Below are 16,201 nucleotides of genomic sequence, written 5' to 3'. Positions count from 1 at the left end.
ATGTCTCCTGCCTCACTTAGTTTTATTTTCCAAATTTTTAATGTAATTTACAAACCACTAATTAAAAATACAGAAATATAAGTGGGCATGTGGAAATGATAGAATTTTAAACAAAGCTTAAGATTTTACCCATGTTGTTAGAACAGATACCGATCATTTCCTTAGTAAGATTGGCTTCTATGTATTTCAACATATAGCAGTTTTGAAGATCTCATCCTCTGGCGCTTAGTTCCCACTTGCCTATTTATAAGTTGTGTTGGGGTGAAGTGCCATGACCAGAGTTGGGCACTTTGTACATCATGTGGCCAGTGTCCCGGTTAACCAGAATTCAGATAATTGGGGGTATAGTTCATGAAAGCAAGATTTGCGTGTGATGCTTTGTTCAAGTGTAAATAATTGCAAACATTTACACTAGTCCCTTTATTCATTTAGCCTGAGCACCTCAGAAGAGAACAAGAAGATGATTCTCCATTCGTGGACTTCTTTCTCTTTGTTGATTATACAGAGAATACAGAATTTCAGTTTGCCTTTTATGTTACATTACCATGGTGTTGTTACTGGCAACTAAATATAATTTATCTGAAGGATCTTGAGCAAGATGTGTTTGTGAAGGGTGAGATTGCTTTAGCACTCTGCAACAGTTGTTTGGAGTCATTGTGGGGAAAGGGAAGAAGGAACGACAAGAACTGCCTTTATTGACTTGGCTGTGCTTGGCATCTCCTGTGCCTGCTGCTGCCTGTGAAAGAACCAGAACTTAGGTTTCTATAAGGGATTAGAAACTGGAGGAGTCACGAGAGGTGGAAAAGGGAACAGAATATTTTCTTCTGATTTTAATTGTCCCTACAACTTGCTGTGTTTTATAACAGCATTTTTTAAAACAAGGTGGCAAACTTGGCCATGAGTGGCTTTGCTGAGTATCATGTATTTTACATCCACAACATCTAGAGTCCTAAACATAAACTGGATATTAACCACATCCTTGCGCGTGGGGGAAAAAAAAAAAGCTTGTAGGAAAAAATGGTCTTTACATTTCTGTGACAAAATTACAGGTAATTAGTTTTTAATTTGATTACGTAGACCTGAGTTTGAATAGTCTGATTTTAGTATAATTCATTTTGTGTTGTGTTCTCAATTGTAACTATTTTATACTGGGAAAGTTATCAAAGAATAGAATTCGCCCATCTCAGTGTGGTCGTATTGTTATTGAATGCAATCTCTTTGAAGATTGTAGTTGTCAGATTAGCAAAATTATTACATGGTTAAATATGACACAGCCAGTTTTCTTACAAGTTTTAAAAACAAAATTAAGTGATGTTGGGGAGTTATACTTAACCCACAGTATTGAACTGGAAGAATGCACTAGATCTTAGCTGATTGTCTCTTTAGAAATTCCGAGTCGGACACGTGTTCAATATTCAAGTCTATTTTTGAATCGCATTGCTAATAGTCCAGTGGTTGGGCTGCCTTTTTGACATATGCCTTCAGGTCCCCAAAGCTACTAAATAAATAGTGCCGTTATCCTTCCCTTCTCTATTCTCTAGACTTGGATCTCTGCCCTTAGGTTTGTATGACCTGTTACATGATACAGTAGCCCTGTTAGAATTTGCATGTCAGTTGTTAATTCTTTACTGCTGCAACCTGAACTGTTTGATTATCATTTAGGCTTTATATTTGTCATTTCACTTCATTTGCAGAATATACGTCCTAGCAAATAACAGGTTAAAATGTGGTGACCTGTAGAAATTGACATATGAGGACTATTAGAGAACAAAGATCTTTGTTTTGGGATAGGCTGTTTAATCAGAAGGTTAGGTTCTGAGTAAGTTTTAGCATCTTTAAGAATTTCTCAAAGAGTTTTCTTGTCCAGCTGTAAGGGTATGTAAGGATCTGGAAAATACTCACATGACAGCAACAGTCACCACTTTGGTGGCTTTTTATTTGGTGGGTCTGGCTTATAGTCAATAGAAAAAAAAAAGTACAAAACTGGTACAACAAAATGGACTGTGCCCTATATTCATGTGAATACATACGGACATGCCATCTCTCTCTGTGGACTTCAGTTCCCCTAGGTGAGAAGTGTCAGCTGACTGTCTTGGATTTTTAATCTTAAAATATCTTGCTGTATTCTTCTGTTTCCCAGAAAGTACTTCCAACACTAGGTATGCAAGTATTTTACATTCTCAAGTCATGTATTAGCCTCTAACAGTGTTTGTGAGCAGAGTGGAAAAAGATGTGAGGTGAAAGACCTTTGATATGACAAAGGTTACATTGAAGAAAACGTATTTTGATAAAAATGCTCTTGTGACACAAAGTTTGTATTTACTTACCTGGAGGTTCCCTTGCTGCAATAATAGAAGCACCAGCATACGCCTAAGTTAGAGTGCTTTGACTTGCCTGCTGTCTGTGCTACTCTAAGTGATGATGGTTATAAAAGCATTGTGTTTTTCTGCAGTAACCGTTCCTGTGCAGCTCAGTGTTGATGAGGAATTTTTAGTGTTCTTGAAGACTTTCTCAAGAAAGGCTAGCTCAGGCCTTGGAAGAAGAGAGGAAAAGGCTACTTTCCTCTCAGAGCAGAAAACGTGGTTGGAAAGTGGAGGAGAAGCCTTCAGAAATATTGCTGTTCTCCACGTGCTTATATAGCTTGGAGAGCACACCTTGGCAGCTCTTCTTCAAAGAAGGGTTGGAAAGAGGCAGGTTACTTGCCTGTTTCTCCAAACTTTTCATTTCTCTGTGATATATTTCATTTTCAGGTTGCAGGTACTGCTTGAACGTATCCGTGCCAGAGCATGGCAGGTAACAATAGAAAGACTGATGCTAGGATGCTTTGAACCTATGGTAAAAATACCTTTTTCCTCCTTGGACTGTGAAGTTATTGTGTACTTGGTTGCTTTGCAGTGTCTGATAATTGGGGCTGGACCTTGTGGCCTTCGCACAGCCATCGACCTGTCATTCCTAGGAGCCAAGGTGGTGGTCATAGAAAAGAGGGATGCCTTTTCCCGCAATAATGTCCTGCACTTGTGGCCATTCACAATACATGACTTGAGGGGTCTTGGCGCCAAGAAGTTTTATGGCAAATTCTGTGCAGGATCCATAGACCATATCAGTAAGTACAGCCGCTGCTAGGTATGGCAGCACTTCTTCTTCACAGGGGAGAGGTGGCTGAGGGCAGGGGGTAACTCATTGAAATGCATCCTGCACCTGCCACTGCTCTCACATCTGTATGGTGTAATGCAGCATTACCTTTGCGTAGCACAGTTTGGGCTAGACCCACACGTGAAAGAAATAGGTCGTGCCATGGAATGATCAAACGTACAACGTATATCTGGTATCTTTTATAACTGCTAGTTTCTGAGACCTAACTTTTTCATATACTGGAAAGTACATCTAAGGTTCAAAGCTTTTTTCCCCCTGATGGATCGCTTTCCTATTTTTCCTGTTACATTCCTGCAGCTGCCACATTATTCTGTTGCTCTTGAACATTGTGTGTGAGGTGTTTTGTTTGTTTGTTTGTTTTTTAATTACTGAATGTTTTTGAACATTCTTTTGAATGTTGATCTGGAAAATGGAGGAGCAGTTTTAACATTGTTAAATTTTGGAAGAGTGGTGAAGACGTTTTCAAGAACGCCACCATCCTCTGAATAGATTTTAATTAAATAAATGTTTGCACATTGAAATGGAGAATAATTTTGATAATTCTCAAATTCTGAGAAAACTTTCTCTTTTGAAAGCTGCACAATTCAGTAGGGCAAGAGCTACCATTTTTCACTTCTTCTTTCAAAAATTTACCAGACGGGTTAGTTTGCCCACCAGTCTGTGTTCACCACAGGGCATAAGTGGAAGTATAAATTGAGACAAACATAGTAGGTAAGATTTAGCTTCTTGTTCAATGCAAAAGCTTTTTTTTTCTTCTTTTTTTTTTGAGGGGAAATGAATGCTAAAACTGAAAGACTTTTTAACTTTGGTCTTGCAGATTTATTTTTCTCTTCCAATTTCTTGTTATTTTTATTCTGCCAATACTTTGTCATCTTCTTTCGTATCTCAGCACAGATGAAATTTGGTATTTAGGTGGAGCACTTCTTCATTTCAGTATCTGAAATGTGGCAGCAAGGTGTTTTCCTTCAAGTTAGTCGTTTGCCACACTGTAGTTTTTGTACCTGCTACCTACGCTAATTTACGTGGAAAGAGGTGATGAGGAACTTGTTATGCCCCCACTAACCCAAAGGTGTTAGGAGTAAGATGCAGTTCAATATTACAGCTAACTTGGTCAAAAGGCTAATTATCATCGGTGACAAAAGTGCAGTCCTGCTTGTGCTCTCTTTAATGCCTCTCCTGCAGTGCATGTTCTGGTTATTTCCCTTGTTGTTGATTTGGGGGCTGAAACGTTAAAAAAATATTTGCTTTCTTGGGGAAGGACTGGAATTTCCGCTACATGGAAGTTTCTTGGCATGCCGTAATACTACACACCAGTGCTGCCTGGATGAAGTGCTGGGAACACAGTGGGAAGAAGAAAGCAGCAGCTAGCCTTTAAATCAATTTATCAGTAACATCAAACAGAGATGTGTGCACTTGTGCTCTTTCCTTTTTCTCTTATTTCTCTATCATCTGCTTTTTTTCAGGTATCCGTCAACTCCAGCTTATCCTTTTGAAGGTTGCCTTGATCTTGGGAATAGAGATCCATGTCAATGTGGAATTTCAGGGGCTTGTTTACCCTCCAGAGGATCAGGAAAATGAAAGCAAGTAGCGTTGAAATGGGTACTAGAGAAAGGGGAAATTGTGGTAGGGGGCACAGATTACCACTCCTTAATGTTGCATATGACTCTGAGTCTTTTCCTCATGCTCCATTAGTGAAAGTAATCTTCAATACACTTTTGCTTGAGTTTTTAATAGGCTTTATTCTTTCTAGTAAGGCAAAATCACCTGAATTACTAAGCAGAAATAATCCAAAACACAGTAGGTTCTAATTCCTCTGAACATATTTAAGCCTATTACACTTAGAAAGTATCTTTTTAAAACAACTCTTTCATTTGCATTCACGGAGGATATTTATATCCGTGAATGATCTTTGTTATGCTGTTTGCATCGCTGTGAAACCCACTGTCCGATTGCTGTGAGAGATAGTGGTTTACTTGTCTTTTGGCATCCTGTTAATTGAATAACTAGTAGAGAACCTATAAAGGTTTTAGTGATCCTTAAAGGTAATAATCAGGGAGCGGTTACTGGGGATGTCACTGCCTAGCATAGTGCATTCTCTGATTCACACAGAGTGGCTGTGCAAGTCAGCAATAGCTCTTGTCAACAATATAGCTATCCTGCAGTGTATCTTTATTGACAATGTGAGAAAGGGATTATGGATGTGTTTTTATATATTTGTTCTACTATGTGCATTGTTTATTTTGTCATTAACCTGGAGTTTATCAACAGGAATAGGTTGGCGTGCATTGGTCCATCCAAAAACCCATCCAGTATCAGAGTATGAATTTGAAGTAATCATTGGAGGGGATGGCAGGAGGAACACCTTAGAAGGTAAGTGTCCGTAATTCTCTTTAAAATAGAACTAATCCTTAAATTAGTTAGAGCAGATACGAAGAAAAAAGACTTCAAAGTCCTGATCAAAATCTAGAAAGACATTTGACTAGTGAAAGGAAATTAAAAGTCCACGTAGAAATCTGTTTTTATCAAGACATGTGGGTCATATTTTTCTTCTATCTATCCACCAGCAAAAGAATGAGATATTTGACCTGAATAATTTTTCCCACCTTCTTTCTTTAGCTAGTGTTGTAGCTCTTAATTTTGAAAGTAGGAGTTGAAGTGCTAAATATTCTTCTGTGTAGTAGAGAATTTTATCTAGTATTTTGATGCAAATTACAGTTTTTGGGAAAGAGGTAAGAAAGAGAGGGGGGAGCTTTTTTCCTAAATAAGAGCCTCTATTTTTCTGATGAAGCAATTGTTGCTTTCTCGGTGGAGGAGTTTGTAATATATCAGATCCAATCTCTCCTTTATTTTGTGAGGACACCTATCTATGGCATGCTGAGTATTCTCTGAAGCTATGCTCTATTTTTCAGCATTACTACTTTACCTTTCCCATAGGGTTTCGCCGAAAAGAGTTCCGTGGTAAACTAGCGATTGCTATCACAGCAAACTTCATCAATCGCAACACCACAGCTGAAGCCAAAGTAGAAGAGATCAGTGGTGTGGCGTTCATATTCAACCAGAAGTTCTTCCAGGATCTACGAGAAGCCACAGGTTTGTCAGCAATTGCCAAATTTCCAATGAAAACTGTTTGTCTTTCTTACTGCAACTTTGTAACTCAGGTATCACAATGTTTAATCAATAAACAAATGACTTGTGCCAGGAAGTAAGTCATTGCTGTCTCTCTTTGAAATCTCGCTTCCCTCATTTTTACAGCTGTTCTATACATCTGTACAAAGCAGATGTGTGTCATTCAGATGTGTGTCATTTTGTTCAGAAATGGAGGACTTATTTCCGTGAGGGTTTTCAGGAAATCAGATCTGCTCTTAAGAAAAGCCTGAATCCTGAGTTTAGCTTCCTGCACTCCACATCTGCATACAAACCTTAATGTGATGATAAATGTATTTTTGAAAAAAATTACCTATATACAGGTGAAATGCTCTGTTTGTGGTTTTGTTGAAGATGTAATTTTTAAACTCATCAAAAGCATGGGAGGAAGTTGCTTGGCACTCTCTCTAAGGTTTTCTAACCATGTAGTTTCAATTTTCTTTCTTCCAAAGAGCTCATTTTTGCACATACTGTGTAACATGTTCCTTTACTATCTTGTTCTGTCACAAGGCATTGACTTGGAGAACATTGTCTACTATAAAGATGATACACACTACTTTGTCATGACTGCCAAAAAGCAGAGCCTGCTGGATAAAGGTGTAATACGGCATGTGAGTATTAACTTTTATATATTCTTTATGTACTAAGATTGTGGGACAGCTTGCTTTTAGTATGCTAAAAGAGGGGAAACGCACTCTTATTTCACCACATGATGTTTTTATACAGGTGTAATTTAGAAACAAACATATGTGATTAATGCCCTTCTGAAGTATTTTCAGCCATGAGAAAAGTGCTATAAGACCTACCCTGTCTAAATTTGTATCCTTTTGTCAATTTGAGGGTTTTGTTCGCAATAAGGTAATATATGTTTAAAGAACCTTTGGTGGCTTATTTGAACTTCTCTCATTTAATGAAAATGAGAATGCAGGGAGTGAAGAAATTCTTGGACATTTACCTCCATCTTATTCTGACAGAAGCAGATTTAAAAGTAGTTTGGCCACAAACGAATACATAAGGAGTGAGGTCTTGTGCATTTTGTGTGAAGAGAAATGCTCAGAAGTTTCTTGGCCCTTTCACACTCAGAAATGCCAGTGGGACTGATGACTGTTTTCAATAAAAGATTTACAAATTTTTCCTTGGAATTAAGAGCATTATTAGGGATGTAAGAATTAAAGGGCAAACCTATATCAATGAATTTGTAGTGGATTTTTTAATGCCAACAATTCTATGTCAGTCTTAAAACAACCTTTTAGATTTGGCTGTTTCACTTTTACTTGTCTCTCTTTGGCAGGATTATGCTGATACGGAGTTACTACTCTCTCGGGAGAACGTGGACCAGGAGGCTTTGCTAAACTATGCCAGAGAAGCAGCTGACTTCTCTACTAATCAGCAGCTGCCTTCACTAGACTTTGCCATCAATCACTACGGGCAGCCAGATGTGGCAATGTTTGACTTCACGTGCATGTACGCATCAGAGAATGCAGCTCTGGTGCGAGAGCAGAATGGCCACCAGCTACTTGTGGCACTGGTTGGGGACAGTCTCTTAGAGGTTTGTGTTTTAAACTTAATGTGTGTAAACAGGGAATTGAATTGTAAGCATAAACCGTTGCGCCCATCACTGAAATGTGTGCTGCCTATAAGACAATTACTATGAGGAACACTGCTGTTTATTATATAATAAAGTGGGAGGTTTGAAAGAAGGGAGGCATGTTGGGAAAACAGAATATTTAGGATGGTAATGATCATGCTTAAGAAAATATGTGCAGAGATTTTTCTGAAGTTATATCTATTCCATGTGCTTCTTATTGGGACAATTATACTTGCTGTGGGAACCTACTCTAGGCCTGTTAATAATTAGCATTTTGTAGTTGGTTAAAAAGTACAGTATTGAAGAGTAGTTCTTAAGATACTCCAGGCTATGAATAGCTGTTGGCAGTAGAGGAACATTTGGCTTTGAGGAAGCTCATGGACATTCACCATGCATCTAGCTTCCTCTAGCCCAGTGGGAGTAGAGCTTCAAGCTAATTACTGAGCAGTAATTTCCCAGAAGATTACCCTCTATATTCATGGTATTCGTTTAAAATTTTCTCTAACTGATGTTTTTCCTTTCTGTTCTTCTTTTTGGAAACTATTATATTAGCCATTTTGGCCAATGGGAACTGGAATAGCCAGGGGATTTTTGGCTGCAATGGACTCTGCTTGGATGGTACGAAGTTGGTCACTCGGAGCAAGTCCTTTGGAAGTTCTTGCAGAGAGGTAGTAGAAAAAATGCTTACACTTTCAGTTCTAATCTCATCCTCCAACATCTCATCATTTATTCCAATTCCTTCTAGTGCAAATATATTGATAAGAGAGGAGATACAGATTTTCACTGTTTTTAGAGGGTGCTTGTGCCTATAATTAAATTGAAGAAAAAAATCCAAAGGAGCTGATAAGCTGAAGTATATTTACAGAGGAATAAGAAATGCTGAAGCTGTTCTTGGTCCTAGTTTTACAAAGCAGATTAGGTGAAGAGTCTTTTCTTGGTGCTTATTGGTATTACATGGAGAAAGTGAGCCTGACTTACTGTCACAAGCCTTTCAATAGCAAACTGGATGAAGATGTAGGTGCCTTTAAAGTACCAGAGACAACAAAACTGTTTGTCGTTCCCTATTATCTTGGAAATATCTCTTATGATTTTCTTAGCAGTATTAATAGTGATGCATCTTTACAAATAAACTTTTTTTTTTTTTTCCTAAGGGAAAGCATTTATAGGCTACTGCCTCAGACGACCCCTGAGAATGTGAGTAAAAACTTCAGCCATTATAGCATTGATCCAGCCACCCGGTATCCCAATATCAATGTCAACTTCTTGCGGCCACAGCAGGTAACTAGAAGAATTGTGCTTCTGAATATTTGTAATCTGCATTGTCTTTTCGTAGGTGAAACTATGCCCTTGTTTTGGGACAGATAACGACCTGACTGTGGCAGTATAATTTGGAAGCAGTGAGATGCAGATATATCAGACAAGAGTCAAGCTCTTTAATTCCTCTTTTGTCTAGAGTTTAGGAGTTGTAAAATGTGCTTTTAAATCATCTGTATTTTTGATTTTGACAGTTTTAACCATGCTGTGATAATACTTGAAATCTATAAACATGTGTGTCTGTGCATACATTTTCTTTGTACTAAGTCTAGTATACCAGTCTATCATTGCAATTTGGTATCCACTGAGCAGCAGCAGTCATCCGAACTATTCAGCACTGACAAATTGTCCCTTGTTCTGGAGTTCTTGAGCTAGACCTTTCTGCTACATAAGAATACTTGTCTTCTTTCTTTTGCCTTGGGATGACTCCTTCTTATCCTCCTGCCCTTTCTTTGTGGATGTTGGGTACATAGCATGTTGGTCATTTTAATTTTATTTTTTTTGCATCATTTTAGGTACGCCACTTGTATAATACAGGAGACTTGAAAGACATTCACCTGGAAATAGAGAACTTCGTGAACTCCAGGACACCAAAGCTGACTCGGAATGGTAGGCCTTGTTACTGCTCCATTCCTTTTGGTATTCTGGGGCTGAATTAGTGCAGGGCATGTGGAGCAATGTCACTAGTATATTGTTTAGTCAGGCTCTTTTGCTGTAGAAAAAGTATCCAGCAATTGTTTTGTCAGCAGTCTGATTTTTTGCCAATCTTTCAAGTTTCAATTAACATGCAAATATATTGTTGTTTACCTAGTTTCCTTGCTTTATAATGCTGCAATATTTCTAGAACATGTCATCTTATACAAGCATTGCTTTTCACCTCCCTTATCCCTATAACAATGTCCTTACTTAGAGTGCAAGAGGCTTGCCTGAATTCACTCTAACAGTAAACACAAAATTCTTATAAAAATAACAGAAGTTATTTCTAGTACAGTCTTTCATGTTTATGCTTTTCTTTACTTAATCTCATCTCCTAGCTTAACTAAATGGAACCTCACTTTACTTATGTTATTCTGAAAGCTAGTTGCCTTCTGAGAAGCATTTCAGTATCTGTCTACTTGGCCTGTACCCTGAGGGGTATGTTGAACATTTCCATTTGCACATCTTGCCTTTGAATGTCCAGATAGCATTGGGGTCTCTCTGAATGGTGCTTTGCTGCTGAGCCTGCTTTCACTGCTGAATATGTAGTCTTTGGATTTATTCTTTGGCCTGCAACCATGTCCCTTTAGGCTGTAATCTTGTCAGATCTTGCAGTAAGGCAAGGTCAAAACAGGTCAGCACTTCTAATGGAAGGCTTTCAATAGGAAAGAAACAATTGCAAAAGTACATTTGTAATTCTTGCATTACAAATAGTGTATCTGGACTTCAGAGAGCATTGTACTACTGTTTATCCTTTTGATAATATTTAAAACAAGCCTTTGTGACTGCTTTATAATTCCTGGGGCTCTTATACAAGGGCTGGGGTGAAATGTCGGGCAAGATATAACTTCTATAATTACTTTTTAGCAAATGAAAAATCCGTTCGTGGATTTAAAATAGATATCATAGCCTTTAAAAATAGTAATAATTTTGTCCTGTTACCCGTTGTAGACGAGCATATTGTTTACACGAAGGTTTTATTTGCCTATTCATATTTTTTATGATGTAGTTAAGATTCATGTAAGAGATTTTGTGTGTTTCTACTTAACAACATGATTTCTTACAGAGTCTGTAGCTCGCTCTAGCAAATTGCTCAATTGGTGCCAGAGGCAGACAGATGGGTACGCTGGTGTAAATGTTACAGATCTCACGATGTCATGGAAAAGTGGCTTAGCTTTGTGTGCCATTATCCACAGATACCGTCCAGACTTAATGTAAGTAATTGGCTCTTTGAAGATCTGGGAAGGGCAAAATGTTAGTTATATTTCAAGCAAATACGATTGAGAGTGAGGCAATGTGTTTGTGACTTATGAAGAAATGGATTGAAATTAAGTCAATTAAGCCTGATAAAAGCTAATGTGCAGTGATTCACCAGCAGAGTGAAAGGTCATAATAGCTTGATGAATATGAAGGTAAATGTGTTGTCATTTTCTTTTCTGGATGGTTTGACAGAATTAAACTTCAGACTGGTACTGTCTGGAATTCATTATTGTCAAACAGCTCTTCTCTGTGAAATTAGTCAGGAATAGTTGATAGCTTCAGTTAAATTTCTTGTGAACAAGTCTCTACACAGACCTTTAATCTCCTGTTTGACAGTAACTTCTTAAAAACTTTAAGGCTGCCCTTTACAGAAGTAGTGACTCACTACCTGAATGTTGCTGTTTGTAAACTAACATGTTGTTTGGATGAAAGAGAGGCCGTCCTCTTACACTATATATTGAGTAAAGCAGTAGCCCCATTCTAGAACAGGAAAACAGTGGCTGGCAGAAGTATTAGTAGCAAAGACTCTGGTAGTTCAATTGAAATCTGCAGTGACTTCAGCTTCCCAAAGGGACATTAGAAAAAATAAATGCCAGAGATGTAATTAAAGGCATAATCCAGTAAAAAGCATGCTAAATAATTGTGTGGTTATTCCCTTCCATGTGCACTGAATTGCTTTACTACCAGTGCACTCAAGTTAACTGAGCTACTCTTTTTAATAGCTATATAACTTGTGAAGGGTTCAAGTGAAAGTATTCTATACTGTGTTGCTTTTCAGATAGTTCATATAACTCTCCATAAGCTATGTAACTTTTTATAGAGTTTTAGCTTTGTTTATATATATATATATATACACACATATATATATATAGTTCTACAAGTTTTGGAAAAAATAGAACAAAATAAGGGGTCAGTCGAGAAAAATGGGGACAAAGAGAAACTTCATTTAGGACTTAATTTAGTTCCAAGCACATAAAAGATTTTACATACAGGAAAGCGGTAGAGTTTTCCAGCAAAGGAGGAAGTGAAGATGTATTTCAGGAAATAATCAAGTTCTTAAGAATTAAAAATTAGGTTTATTGGAGGAGCAACAAATGAAAAAAGAGTTAAGTTTGAGTCAAAGTTCACCATAATTAAATAGCATCAACTCTGCAATACAAAAGGTATGTTGACAAGTAAATTTGGGAGATTTCAGAAAAAAATGGCAGTGGATCCCTGATTTCTTTCAGAAGACTGATTTCCACTTGATTGAGTGCATGCCCTCTTCCTGCCCTTTGCAGAGACTTTGATTCTTTGGATGAACACAATGTGGAGAAGAATAACCAGCTGGCCTTTGACATTGCTGAAAAAGAGTTTGGAATATCTCCCATTATGACTGGAAAGGAAATGGCATCTGTTGGTGAACCAGATAAACTGTCGATGGTGATGTACCTCACACAGTTCTATGAGATGTTCAAAGACACCATCCCCTCTAGTGGTAAGGAGTTTGGGGCAGGTCTTTAAGATTTAAAGACAGCTGCAGAATGAATGTGTGAGCTTAAGTTGTCTTTGTGCTTCTTCTACATGTACTTATACTAGTCACTCACTAACTTTACATTACAATAAGATGTCTTATTGGTGTTTATAAAGACAAGAGCAAAAAGAGGAGTTAATAAATACAAAGTAATGGTCTTAAAAGTTTAAACTCACTTCACTATTTGACGACTTCTCTGATCTCTTGCTATTATTTAGGGGTTCATCTGTCTTCACTAATGTGAAATCCCTTGATAGTATTTGTTTAGTAGGTAACTTCAAAATACTGGCCAAATTTTATATCTATTTTTTACCATCCATGAGTGGTGAGAGTGACTTCAGGCCAATGAGAGGCAGGAATGAAAGATATTTGATTAAAACTGTAGGATATAGTTGCTTAACATAAGTGAATATTGCCCATCTCTAAATCTTAATAATGTAAGAGCTTTTTCTTTATTACTGATGATCTTAATTCAAATTCTAAGATATATCTGATTCACGTCTGTAATTCTGGGGGAAAAAATAAAAAGTGTGTTTAATAGCCATTTAAAAATACAGTCTATATCAGTTAGGTATTATTTGCAAAACTCTGAACTTTTGTTACTAATACTGATAATCATGATGCTCTTCAATTATGAAAGTAAATACAGTATTTATTCTGGGTGTTTATAAAGCCTAGAAGTAGAACTGATTTTGGCAAAATGAAGAAAGAAACATATCTGAGAAAGCTATTAATTTGGGACTCTTTACAATTATTTTGTGCAGAGTGCTTAAGGAAAAGAGTGGTATATTAAAAAAAAAATTGGTGAGTCCTTCAGTTGTGTTTTTAATAATACCACTGCAGAAATAATTTCATGGCATTTCCTTGTCCTACCTGTTTTTGCTAACAGATAGTGTGGACCTGAATGCAGAAGAAAAAGCTGCCCTAATTGCCAGTACCAAATCTCCTATCTCTTTTCTCAGTAAACTGGGACAAAGCATCTCTCGGAAACGTACTCCAAAGGTAACCATACCCCGGTCTTGATAACAGCTGTGTCTATTAGGCTGCTGTCCAAGTAGGTGGTACTACAAATGGATGTGTCTGTCTGCTATGTATCTACAAAAGACCATATGTTCTTCAGCTCTTGTCATGAGACAATACATGACTTTTAGAATTACATTGGTAATATGCACTCTCAATTGGTGGTATACTTCGGTCTTAAAATCCTAGCTTTTTGGTAGAATGTGGGGATATACTTTGTATTGGAACACAATTGATTGCTCAGTTCCCAGTTTGTTGGAGGTGTTGAAGAATGTCAGGTAGAGTTTCCAGTATGTGAAACCCCAAAGTGTGGGGTGGGATGACGCGCAACAGAAAAAAAACACCTTTCTTTAAACAAATGGGGAATGACCTAGAGAATTAATCAGTTACAAAACTTATTTAAGTGCACTCATGACATTTGTCTCAGACCAGAAAGGTATGAGAATCCTTATCTTTGTTTTCTTTCTTTCTTACTCTGTTTTCAGGACAAAAAAGAAAAGGAACTGGATGGTGCAGGAAAGAGGAGGAAAACCAGCCAATCTGAGGATGTAAGTATTATAGTAAGGAAGGTGTCAGGGAGAAAAATATACCTGGTACATTTCTTTGTTACCATTTCAGTCCTTTCATTTTCTGTATCCAGACTGGGCTTATGTGGGAATTTCTAAATTAAAATTAATTCTTCAGATGTTATGCTTTGTTGTATTTATAGAGGAAATATTTTACTGATGCTTATGAAAGAAGAGTACACTACAAATGAGATATTGCAGTTGCTCCGTATTCTATTTTTATTGTAATTTACTTTGATTTGGTGAGTGCACCAATAATAAAGTTTCATTTAGTAAAATCATGCAGTAGAGTCAGGGATTTCATTCATAGTTGAACTGTAGTCTCAGTTAGTGCAAAAGGCATACATAACCGCTATGCTCCGCAAGGTAATCCTTCAGTTCAAGTGCTTATAGCCAAATGGGTACAAGTGAGCTAAAAGTTAGTACTTAGAATTGTCAGTGAGGGTTGAAGATATCACTTTGCTTTATGCCAGCAGATTCATGAGTGTTTCAACTGTGGTCTCTCGGGTAGTTAACTGTGTCAAGTAAGGTTGGAAAGATAGTTTATCAGAACATTTGATGGCATACCAAAGACAATTAAAATGTGAGCTTGCAAATGCATACCAATAGATTTGTTTTCTACACTGTTAGAAATCTATTGCACCAAAGGGTAAGAGAGAAAAAGTCGTCTGGATGTATCTGTTAAATTTTGATCTCACTGGTTGATAGGAGGACGTCCCTCGAAGCTACAGAGAAGAAAGACCTACATTGGTGAGTGCCCTGACGGAGAGGAGAATTGATGCTGCCATTGGGAATCAGAACAAAGTCAAGTCCATGGCAACCCAGCTACTGGCCAAGTTTGAGGAGAATGCACCAGTGCAGTCCTCAACCTTACGAAGACAGGTATGAGATGGTTAATAAAACACTGTATTTTGGAATCATGGCAGAAAATCATGAGTAATAACATACATTCCTCAAGACTGGATGCTAGTGGTGCTCTTGTACTTCAAAGGCTGTCCTGGGGAAGAATGAAGGTTACTCGAAAGAGAAAAAAATTACATTTAGGAGTATGGGATGGAGAGCTTCCTAATGAAAGTCTACTTTCCTGTTACTGACAGTATTATGTGATCTCTTTCAAAAACACCTTACCAGCAATTAAGTTTCTTGTATAACTACTTTTGCTGTTGAAAAGCTTTCCAGGAACATCCCATTTCTCACCTCCAAGAGCTATCATTTAATTTCCGATTAGAACATTTTCATGTCAGGTTATATGTTTGTTCTTCTGAACTGTGATTAAGTATTTTTATCTTTATGTAAGCACAGCAGATAAATGTCTGGGAATTTCATTGCAATCAGGATATTTATATCATTTCAAGTGAGGCTTCCTGACAACTGCCGGTTATTCAGGATATTATCTGAACTACTGCAACTGCAGGGTAGTCATCTTTGAAGTGATGCCGAGTCACTTCAAGATGTTGCTAAGCTGTGTAGTGTCAGCAGTATAAGGCTCGGTATGGTTTAAGTGCCTGAGTTCGTGCTCTGCTGCATAGTCTATCCTGTGCCAAGCTCTGTGCTGCCCTGGCCAGATTGTGAACAGGACGTTATCTAGCTACTTTGTCTAGTTCAGGTGTATGTATGCTACATTGCACAGTGGTGTTGGTAGCATAGCATAATCTCAAAACGGTGACATTTATTTTACTGTTTACCAGTCAAATGTTTCCTCAGCCACTGCATATTGGCTGGAATAACCGGGCTGAATTGAAGAAACAATGAAAATAAAGTGAAGGTCAAAAAAGAAGTGCAGTTTCCCATTTGTTGATGTCTTTTCCCTTTTTATATATGACTGGCTAAATGAATTCTCCTCTACCCTATTTTTTGTTAAATGTTTGTCTGTCTGATTCTGTCTCTCATTCCTTCGGCTTTCTTCGAGTTTCCTTTGCTATTCTATCATCCCTCCTTGGTCCCAAC

At 37.6% G+C, this 16,201-nt stretch overlaps 1 protein-coding gene across 14 annotated transcripts in view; it reads left to right on the top strand.

Moving 5' to 3' along the window:
• MICAL3 (microtubule associated monooxygenase, calponin and LIM domain containing 3) overlaps positions 1–16,201 on the top strand; it is a 168,198-nt gene that overhangs the window by 61,935 nt on the left and 90,062 nt on the right. For all 14 annotated transcript variants that reach the window (XM_040562986.1, XM_040562860.1, XM_040562935.1 and 11 more), the window contains exons 3-16: positions 2,896–3,103; positions 4,617–4,733; positions 5,422–5,523; positions 6,088–6,243; positions 6,808–6,908; positions 7,589–7,846; positions 8,438–8,553; positions 9,037–9,163; positions 9,715–9,808; positions 10,962–11,109; positions 12,436–12,632; positions 13,558–13,670; positions 14,174–14,236; positions 14,963–15,136. In XM_040562986.1, the coding sequence (XP_040418920.1) occupies positions 2,896–3,103; positions 4,617–4,733; positions 5,422–5,523; positions 6,088–6,243; positions 6,808–6,908; positions 7,589–7,846; positions 8,438–8,553; positions 9,037–9,163; positions 9,715–9,808; positions 10,962–11,109; positions 12,436–12,632; positions 13,558–13,670; positions 14,174–14,236; positions 14,963–15,136 (1,974 nt within the window). The remainder of the gene's footprint in view (positions 1–2,895; positions 3,104–4,616; positions 4,734–5,421; positions 5,524–6,087; positions 6,244–6,807; positions 6,909–7,588; positions 7,847–8,437; positions 8,554–9,036; positions 9,164–9,714; positions 9,809–10,961; positions 11,110–12,435; positions 12,633–13,557; positions 13,671–14,173; positions 14,237–14,962; positions 15,137–16,201) is intronic.

This window comes from Cygnus olor, chromosome 1 (assembly GCF_009769625.2).
Source record: "Cygnus olor isolate bCygOlo1 chromosome 1, bCygOlo1.pri.v2, whole genome shotgun sequence".
NCBI lineage: Eukaryota > Metazoa > Chordata > Aves > Anseriformes > Anatidae > Cygnus > Cygnus olor.
The sequence above is the reverse complement of the archived record's forward strand: the minus strand, read 5'-3'. Positions and strand labels throughout refer to the sequence as shown.